Source organism: Nicotiana sylvestris, chromosome 7, assembly GCF_000393655.2.
Source record: "Nicotiana sylvestris chromosome 7, ASM39365v2, whole genome shotgun sequence".
Lineage (NCBI taxonomy): Eukaryota > Viridiplantae > Streptophyta > Magnoliopsida > Solanales > Solanaceae > Nicotiana > Nicotiana sylvestris.
The window spans coordinates 108,551,447-108,562,447 of NC_091063.1; the positions used below are offsets into that span (position 1 = coordinate 108,551,447).

General features: G+C 35.7%; 2 protein-coding genes across 2 annotated transcripts; one reads left to right on the plus strand and one right to left on the minus strand.

Annotated features, from left to right (window-relative positions):
- The first annotated feature begins 3,649 nt into the window (after window positions 1-3,649).
- LOC138873598 (uncharacterized) lies at window positions 3,650-4,093 on the plus strand. The gene has a single exon (XM_070152070.1). The coding sequence runs from the start codon at window positions 3,650-3,652 to the stop codon at window positions 4,091-4,093; it is 444 nt and encodes a 147-aa protein (XP_070008171.1).
- A 6,390-nt stretch (window positions 4,094-10,483) lies between these two features.
- Window positions 10,484-10,792, minus strand: LOC138873599 (uncharacterized mitochondrial protein AtMg00810-like). The gene has a single exon (XM_070152071.1). It carries the CDS (start codon window positions 10,790-10,792, stop codon window positions 10,484-10,486), a length of 309 nt encoding a protein of 102 aa, XP_070008172.1.
- Window positions 10,793-11,001: the final 209 nt, after the last annotated feature.

Consider the following 11,001-nt stretch of genomic DNA (forward strand, 5'->3'; position numbering starts at 1 on the left):
AGGATGATAGCACTTTTGGCCCCTCAGTTATTGGTAAATTTTGATATTAGTCCTTGTGATACTTGACTAGGCACATTTAATCTTCAATTAATTGAAATGTGTATATTTGGTCCTTTAGGTAGGAACTATTTATATTTGAACTATTCTTAGAACTATATTACAGTCAAATAAGAACTAACAATATGAACTTAACATAACACGTGCCTAATTAGGTGGTGGAATATTAATAATTAATTGTGAAATATGCACGAATAAAGGGATCAAAATTCAAACGTGTATGTTTCAATAAAAATGTAGTAGTCAAAAGCGCAGGAATAGAATTAACAATCAGGATTTACCAACAACCGAGGGACCAAAAACTATGCAACTACTACTAGTTTAAAAGGTCTCTCATTTAAATTTGTGCCCACAATTTCACAAAATTATTATTATTATTATTATTATTATTAGTCGTTTCCTTGCAAGTTTATATAACATAACCACGAGATCTTTCTCACTTACAGCTTGTTTGGATGTTGTTTCCTTGTATCGTATTGTATTGTTATTCCAAAACAATGTTTGTTTTGATTGTTTCATTAAAATTAGTTGTATTGTATTGTTAAATCCATTGTTCCGGAACAATAAAAAATTCCCCTTTTTGAAACAATCGATTTGGTATGGTGTGGTTGTTTCCTATTTTTCTTTCCAATTATGCCCTAACTTATTACTCCATAATTCTATTTTGCCCTTTAACTTTTTTTTTATTTTAACCCCAAATCTCCGACCTATAGCCTATTTTATTTTTTTCCAAAACTTCTACCACCAACATTAAAGGTGTTTTGCCTTCTTCTGTTTTGTTTTTTTAAAAAAAAATTATTTTATGCATAATTTTTGATAAATTTAATATTTAAACAATTGAGGGTATTTTAGTAAACTTATCTGTTACAGTACAATACGATACAGTCAAACCAAACAGCAAAATATTATTTAACAATAACAAACAATACAATCTATCCAAATATCATATTCATAAAACGAATGCAATATGATACAATACAATATAATACATTATAAAACGATGAGGAACAATGATCCCAACAGAGTGTTGGCGTGATTGTCTTGGCTTATTGTTTTAATGAGTTTTGTATATATCCCAATAATATGGAATTAGGAATATAATAAATCCCGGACAATGGGTGTTAGTTCTTTCAATTTGGAGGTGTCTACTCATTTATATTTGTAAATTGTTTGTTGAGCAGGCTGCTGGAGGCGTATCATGTGTTGATGTCTAGAAAGAAAGCACGGAAATTAAAATTTGCATAAATAAAATTTAAAAGTGCTAGTCATAACAAAAATAAATTTATAAATAATGCAAAACCCTAAAAGCCATCGTGGGTTGTTCTATCATCTATGTCGACTTGTCTGCAAAAGACAAGGCCACATTAGTGGCCAGCCATTTGCAAAACCATCATTATCTTTCGAATTTGTCCAGAATATTTGGTTGAAACATGTCGATCCAATAGTGTTCTACTGATATAGCCATGCAAAATGTTACTTCTAAACATAGGTGGATCTAAAATTTAAAGGTGGTGGGTATAAAAATTTCTTTTAATGTACATTTTATAATAACTACTAATATATAGTTTGTTCGGAACGTTTATCCGGTTTATTTTTTTAGTTTATTTCGGCAATTTAATAAGCACTTTATTTACAAATATAAAAATTACATCAATTTTTCAGACCCTATTTATGAAATTTCATTGGTTATATATGTTATTATTGTCGTATGAAAATTACATCTCAGGCATTAAGAAGCACATTTAATTAGCATTTTAAGGAATCACAATTTCATTATTAATAATACAAGTAAAACCAATATTTTTAGCAGGGAACCATATTTTGTTTTGTATGCTAAAGATAAATTTGCACAAGTAAAATAAAATCTTTAATAAGGGAACTCCACCAATCAGAATAAGAAAAAAAATATCTTCAATAGATAAATTATCCCTCATAAGTAAATGCAGAATTATAAAAACTACAAGATCTCAAAACTTAAAATCATAAATCTAAGGCTTGCGAAATATTCATCATAATTTAATACTAAAGAGATTTAAATTGTATTAACAATCATAGAATAACACAATATTTATGTTATAATAAAAAAAATATAAATTAATTTTGATCTCAATCTAAATATCAAGACCCAAGTTTTTTGATTTTGAAAGAAGAAAACTAAAAGATTTGAGATTAAGAAAAATACTTATATTATAAAAATTTTAAATTTGTTTGATGCTTAATAATAATCAGCATCCCCAGGCGCCTTTATAAAAAAAGAAAATTTTAAATTTTGGAGGCTCTTTTTTGAATGTTTTTGCTAAATATCACAGATAAAGTAATAGAATAGAGGAAAAAAAAATACAAAAATAATAAACGACAAATAGAAAATTGGGAGGTAGCGAAAAAGGAAAATGACTGTGACAAAAGAAATAAAAATCACAACGAAAAGGGAAAGTCTGACAAGGTTCAAGATAAATTCGAACTTGAATTTTATACACGAGAAAAACTTTCAAAAAGGTCTATCAGTCATGGCACCTTTGTCTAGTTTGCGAATGGGGATGACAGAATCTTACATTTAACTTAGTTTAAAAGTTCTTTCACAAAATATATAATAATTTTACCAACCGAGTGGGTGCCATACTATTCCCACCCATAAGGGTGGATCCGCCACTGCTTCTAGAAGAGTATCTTTTCGACTAGTATATGTCATGTTGTACACGTTTGGTGTTGAAAATGTTAAAAAAAAGTTACCTACTCTTGTAAGTGTAGATAATGTGAAGTTTGTTTCTTAAAAGTTAGGCCAAATAGGTGTACGACCCCTTAAACTTAGCTTCAGTTTTTATTTTGACACTACAACTTAGCGCTTTTCCTATTGAACATTTTAAATGTATTTTGGACTATACCATTTAAACACAATGCATAACCGGGTTGTAAAAACTTAAGCGCATGTTTTTAAATGCTTCCCACGTGGAATAGCATACCAATAAAATGCTGACACGTGTTTATTTATCCAGTTCAGATAAAACCCCCTTTTTTTCCTTACCCATATTTTACCTCGCTTCACTTAATCGATCTTCCACCAAAAATCCCCTTTCTTTATCCTAATGAACTACATTGAGACCGATTCCCGATGGAATCTTCATTGATTTTGAGTTATATTCAATTGTCCGTCAACAACTTGGTCGATTGTATCACTAATACGGGTAATGTTTGATTCTTTCGACCGTGGTGGCGAGAGGAGTTGGTCGTAACTGGAGCTGGCCGTGGCTGGAGTTTCGTGGTTTTTGCTCTTTCAATCGAAGTTTTCCTTTTTGGTAAGCTTTTATTTACAGAATATTTAGTTTTTTTTGTTGTAGTAATTTAGTTTGTTGGAGTTTGTAAAAATTAGGATTTATTTTTTATAATTTTGGGTAGGGGAATCTATTTACATTCTCTGTTTTACTTTTTGGTTTTTCAATATAGTGGTAAATCTAGACATTACCCAAGTGTAAACGGTCAAGCAGAATCAACAAAATAAAAAAAAGTAATTATCCAAAATCTCAAAAAGAGATTGGAAGCAGCTAAAGGCAAATGGCCTGAAGAACTACTAGGAGTATTGTGGGCATATCGAACAATGGCCAAATCAAGCACAGGGCAGACTCCTTTATCTCTTGTGTATGGTGTTGAAGCCTTGATCCCGATGGAAATAGGGGAACCTACCTTGAGTTATATCTGGGCGGACGAAGAAACAAACAATGAAGCAACGATAGTCAAATTGAAGTTGCTCGACGAATGCGGGGACTTGGCGCATATAAGGACGACAACTCAAAAACAGAGAATGGAAAAATATTACAATCGAAGAGCCAACCTCTGTTATTTCAAAGTAGGAGACTTGGTTTTAAGAAATGTAAATCAGAACACCCGGGAGATCAACGTAGGGAAGTTGGGTCCGACGTGGGAAATCCCCTACCGAGTTTCAACTCTCACTGAGAAAGGATCATACAAATTTGAAGATCAAGATGGAGTTAAGTTGCCGAGCAACTACAATGTGGCACACCTCAAAAGGTACTATTATTGACGAGCATCTCCAATACTAAAAGTATATGCTGCACTTTTTTTCCCTTCATCCAGTTTTTGTCCCAATTGTATTTTTCTGGCAAGGTTTTTAACGAGGCAGCAACGGAAAGTATACTACGAAGGAAGCTTCGTTAACAAAAGTATGACCTTTAAATGACAAGGCATGTAAGCAACGAGCCACTACTGAGCGGTTAGATAGTCTTTTGCTTGGTAGCAGAGTTCCTACCGGGAAGTAAAGTTTGCTATCTTGCCAAATGTTACCCGACCGTTCACGAGTGCAAGCCACTTGGGGGTTGTTAAATAATCTTTCGATCGATAGCAAAATTCCTAAGGGGAAGTGAAGCTCGCTATTGAACTAAAGATTATCTAACCATTCACTAGTGGAATCTACAAAGGAGCAAGACTTCCATTGTTCAAACTCACATTTGAACACTAGGGGGGGGGGGATGACATGAGAATACGACAACAATGACTACCACATCAACCAGGAATATGAAATCCGGAAACAAAGTTGTATCACCGGGATCGCGGACTGTGCGGCTAGCCCCATAGAAACAAGTTGTACAAGTTAGCCATAAGTAGTGGCAATTTCTTTTTAGCACAATAAATACTTATGTAATTTTTGAAAATGGAAGGAATAAAATAAAGTTCTTTTATTTTGTCTTGTTTCTTGTCCTATCGATGAATTAATTTTATCATTTGCAAGTTAAACAAGTACTTCAAATGCTAGCACCGTAATGAACAAGAGACGTCATCTTCAAGAGCACCATAAACATAAGAGGGCCCTTTATTATAAAACCCTCATGGTAAAGAGTTGATTCCGGAAGAATTTATGACCAGAATCCAAATGCTATCGGAGAAAAATACACCTGAAGCCTTGCATAAATCGATGAAAAGAGAAAAACTTGTGCAATACTTAAACGGAAAGTACGCAAAGAGAAAAACTTGTGCAATACATAAACGAAAAAAATACTTTTATATATAACAAACATACCAAGAAGCATAAGTACAAAAGTATATAAAAGAAAAGCAACGTGAAAGGAAAGCAAAAATCTAAGCTATTGCACCCCCAGAATCCGAAGGAAGAGAAGCATCTACACTCCAAGAGAAGTAGATGGATCTGCCGCCGTTCAAAGCCTTGGCCTTCGCCATCTTGGCCTTCAACATCATCCCCTTCTAGTTCTTCTTCAGTTCTCGAGAACTCGGAATCGGAACCAGAAGAGTCGGTAGTATCAGGTTGTACCGGGAGACCCCTTCGTGCGGTTGACTCCAGCTCATGAGCCTTAGCGATTTCGGCATCACAGTTAATGACGCCCGTTTTGGCCTATTCCAAGGTTTTTCTCCTCATTTTGTACATAGAGTATGTTTTTTCAACAATGAGGGAAATCGCTCGGCGCTGAAGTTCTTCCTTAAGATGGCTAACCTCGGTCGAAAGTTTATCCCGCTCAGATCTAGCAACCGGGAAGCTGACATCAAGGTCATGGATAGCGAAGTTAAAAACTTTATTGCGCTCCGTGACTCTCATATGCCTCTTTGCCAACCCCACATACTTCTCCTCGGCAGCAACAACTTTTTCAGCTTTGGAGTTCAAGGATACCTCTAAATTATTCAATCTTTTAGTAGAGGCAACCTCGCAATTGGATGCAACAAGAACGACATTATGGACCTCAACCCACTTTGCCCTAGTTTCTTCAAATTTTACCCTTAATAGGGCGGCCTCTTAGCCAAGGGTCACTACCTTTTGCTCGCTTTGCTACAACCAGGCCTCCAACTCAGTAGCTTCAACAGCTTATGCTTCCAGTACCAAGAGACGAGCAACAATTTGATCCCGCTCGGCCAACAATTGATCATGCTTAGTGGTGAGTTCTTCCTTGTCAAGGATTAACCTCTGAAGGACCTGAGAACCAAGGAAGTTATCCTACAAAATAAAAGTACAAACTAAAAACCCTTCCATAACAAAGATAGAAAAACAACAAAGGAAACAAAGACTGTATCGCCGTTGCATTGTGCATGACATTGTTCAACAAACACTCTTTTGAGAGAGATTGTATTTTATTCATATCCTTTTCTGCATCAGAGGGTTTAGATAATTAGCAAGTTCCACCGGCCGAGACAACAGATGCCATCCGAAATAAATCGAGAGGCAAACACTCCTCCGCCTCTGAGGATCTTTGGAGGGGGCAAAATAATTATGCCCCAAATTCCCATGAACTGGCACTGGGAAGAGAGACATCCTCCTCTCGGACGGATGCGGCCGGTGGAGATGATGTATCAGTTGCTGGTGGCGAAGGCAAAGTTGGCGGAGAAGGAGATGAAGCTGTTGGCGTTGTAAGTTGAGAAGCAACTACGGCAAAAGCAGTGCTAGTTGTTGGTTGCTCATCAACTGAAGACCGGAGAAACCCGGTACCCAGCCTCACAGTACTAGGAACAACGACTGGGACTCGAAAGTGAGGGTTAGCATCTTCCACTACATCAAATTCCCCTAGAGTTCCAGGGGCATCGTGCTCGGCTGGCGTAACTATCTCAACAGATTCACCATTATGTTGAGTTGATGAAGGTCGTCATCTTCTATGTAGAGAAGCCCCTTCATCACTGGCTCCTCTATCATCGTCGATCACCACAATGTCTATGGCTGGCTCGGGCACGACGCTCATCACCACAGTGCCTGCGAATAGCTTAGGCGCGACCCTCTCCGCCTTTTTATTTTTGACCTCGATCGTGGAGGGATGTTGCCTTTTTTGTTGCTTGTTCTCTGGCCGGGGACTTCGAGAAGAAGCACTTGCACCGGAAGCATGCCCGGTGACATCTGTTCGGGTAAAAGCCTCCTATAACAACCTTGCCGCATCAGCCAGATCAGCCAAAACGTCCTTCTCGGGGACGGTAATAGAGCCTTACGAAAGACCTGAATTCAACAGGAAAGAAAGGTTAGCTAATTTTCCTATACGAGCAGAAAAGACAACATAAGTTCAACCTACCCTGATTTTTGTCCTTCGACCCATAGTTAAGGGCCAATTCTTTCTACTTGCAGGTCTCAGGCATAGTGACATCTAGAATCTTCTGAACCCACTTGTCCAAACCTTCAACCCTAGGTGGTGTCCACCGAGTTTCTGAGATAATAAAAGAAGAAGGATACACAACAAAAACCTATGTCCGGGGGTTAGCAGAAGGGTACCTCTCTTTGAAGTCCTTAGTATTAATAAGCTTTCTGAGAATGATGGTGCTTACCGTGGGAGGAGCAGCATCATAAGCACTTTCTTTGTTCTTCGAAGCACTGGAATTTTTGGAAGAGGAGGCCATTGTTATCAGAAGAAAATAAGGGTTTGTTTCTCCGGAAAAGAAGATTAAAGGAAGTAGAAAACAAGTGTGAGTTGAGTAAAGAGAGTTTGAGAGAGTTTGGAAAATTATGAATTGTAAAAGGAGAAGGTTGATGGATATAAGTAAAGAAATAGGCAGCTAAAATTGTGGCCATAATTATCTCGATAACTGACAAAAGTATTGCTGAATCATCGGCCGACGCATGTTCGCGGCATTAAATGTGGAGAGACGTGCGTCTAATCAACCGTCAAAAAATTTTCAGAGAGGGTTAGAGAATTTTTCGCCAAGAAAGGTATCTTTACCAACTTCACGGTAACACAAGGTTATGTCACTGAAAAGAAGGGGGACTATCTGTATAGGTTAAAATATGTTCATATTTAATGCTCGCATGACAAAGAGGCACGTGAAGCTGAAGACAGAAGGCAACCAGGACCGAAGGCAACAATCTCGTTTGTTCCCGAAGGGAATGGTGTTCATAAAGCCGGAATAAATGCCTGTCACCCGATAGTATTTAATGGAGAATATTCTATAGCATTAAGTACATAGTCTGTTGCACAGAATATGTCATTCACTACCTACTGTTACACATTCTTCAATGGCCCTCATAATTATCATTTAAGAGGAGCTTGATCCTAGGACCTTGTTCTCTATGTACAATTATAAATAGTAAGCTCAATAGCCATTGTAAGGGGACGAATTTTTCGACAAACTTATGCTATACATTGTTCAAAGCTCAATAATATTTTATCTTCTTGCTTATTAATATTGTTACTACTGCCTCCGGAAGCTCTGCTCCCGAAAACATGATTTTAGTTGTCTTATCTTGGTTTCAACGCTAAGTCTTACATTCTTGTTTAATTTATTCATTATTTTTGGGATCAAATCGATTCACTTGTCTATAAATCATGCATAAATTCAACTGCACTATTTTATGGGTAAACACTCCTAATGTTCAAGATTTTCCTATTTTGAGTTATTGAGTAAAACTCCAGCAGTGATTCCTGAAGTTCAAAATAATAAAGGTTCAAGCTCCATGAATTTTTCCTAGAGTTAACTTTACATTCAAACTCAAGAAATAATTTATGAAGTTTGAATTGAACGCTATCCTCTGTAATAACTTTGCTATTAGGATCACTGAAATTTGAACTAGTAAAGGTTCAAACAACAAGAATTGTTCCTGTTTAGAACTTCAGTATATTTTATTGGGGTTATACTTGCTAAAGCTCTAAAATACTACCGATTGTTTGAATTGTATTTTATGTTTTAGTTGGGGGAAAATATCAATTTGATCGGACCAATGGCTACTTTGCCATTACAATTAAAATATGACTAAACTCTAATAGCCGAGGCACAAAATGGCCAACCCATTTACAGCTTGTTTGGATGGTTGTTATGTATCATTTCATAACGTATCCTATAGTATTGTATTATATTATACTGTATTGTTTTGTTGTATATAATGTTTGGATGTATTGTATTATTTGTCGTTGTTTCATGATATCATGCACCAATAATATGAAGAATAAACTTGCAATATTATAAAAGAAAATAAGGTACGAGATAGAATTATTATATAAATAGGCAGAGTAAAGGATAAAATAGAATTATGTAATTACAGGAAGAGTAAAATAAGAGAGAAAAATAAGGTAACGACGCGACCACACTAAATCGGTTGTGCCATTAAATGACACTTTTCATAGTTACGTAACGATAATTTTAATAATGTAATATAATAAAATTTAAGTAACAATCAAAATAAATATTATATTTAAAGTTATAAGACAATACAATACGGTAACAACCCAAAAAAGGTGTTAGTGGGGATACTACTATTTCTTCACAAGCAAAAAGAATTGATGATGATTTACCTTTGGGGGGGAAAGTACTTTTATTAGAGACCAGAGCAAGAGAAAAACGCTAATAATACTTGTATTGAAGTTAGCGAGAAAAGAAGAATATATTTATTTCAACGTTGATGTCATTTTAACTCAAGATGTGACGACCAATAATGTTTTTAGGAAATAAAATCTGCAAAAGATTCTTCTGCAGATATTTTAATTTAATCTGTTGGGCAAGGAATATAAAAGATAGTACAAAAACTGAGAGTAAATAAGACTTGAGCATTATTGGTTTGAAACAAAAGTACATATTTATGTTAGGTATGACTAATTTTCTAGACTATTTTCTTTATTTATATTTGAATTGTTAGGTTTCAGATAATCAGAGAGAAAAAGAACCCTAGAATTGAGAAGAGCACATGCAGAGAGAAAGACTTGAAGAAGAAGAAATGTATTTTCTGTGTATTCAATGTAACAGTACATTGGTATTTATACATGAGAGATTAATTATCAACTTCCTAATTAATTGATGGACCCTACGGTGCTTTCAATAACTGACTGTAATGACTGTACACTAACTAACTAACTACCTTTCTCTCTACTATGTTACTTCTCTTGTTTCTACACTCATCCTCAAGTTAGGTGGTCTGAAGATATCAAGTAAGCGTAGCTTGAACAATAAGTACTCATGTTGTTCTCTAGGCAACCCTTTAGTTAGCACATCTGCCAACTATTTTTTGGTTCCCACATACTCTGTCTTAATTAACCCCTACTGTATTTTTTGTTGTATGAAGTGACAATCAATCTCTATATATTTGGTTCTTTCATGAAAGACATGGTTGGAAGCTATTTGTATGGATGCTTTACTGTCAGTGTAGATGGTTACATGCAATTCAAACACCACTCATATGTCCCTGAATATCCAAATATCCAAACTAATTCAGCTATTGTTGTTGCAATACTTCTATACTCTGATTCTGTAGAGCTTCTAGAAATGGTACTTTGCTTATTTGATATCCATAATATCAGTGAATCCCAATATTTTATGAAAAAACCAGACACAGACTTCCTAGTCAAAGGGCATGCTGCCCAATCAACATCACAGAAGGCTGAAATTACACCTTTCTTTTGACTTGATAGGACACTCCTTGCCCAGGATGATTCTTAACATACTTGATCACCCTAAGAGCTACCTCCATATGAGATTTCTTAGGATTTTGCATAAATTGACTGAGTGTTTAAACACTAAATGCAATATCTGGCCTTGTTAATGTCAAATATAAGAGTTTGCCCAGTATCCTTTGATAACTATTATTATCTGGTAACAATGCATCATCCAAGTTGTTGGTTGTGCCGGTGTGTTCATCATACTCCTGAGTAGTGAGCTTCACATTTACTTCAAGAGGTGTAGCAGCAGGCTTTGCAGCATCTAAGCTAAGTTCAGAAACAAGTTCTAATGCATACTTTCTTTGATGCATTAAAATGCCTTGTGATGACCTTGCAAAATCTATCCCAAGGAAGTATTTTAATTCCCCTAGTTCCTTCATCTTAAAGGTCTTCTATAGTGTTGTTTTGGTCTTTTCTACTAGACTCAAATCAGGTCCAGTGATGAGCATATCATTCACATAGACTAGTATAACCACAATGCAACTTCTAGTCCCTTGTACAAATAGAGAATGATCATGTTGACTTTGTATGAAACCAAAACTAATCAATGCTTCTGATATATTTGCATTCCATTGCCTGGGTGCTTGTT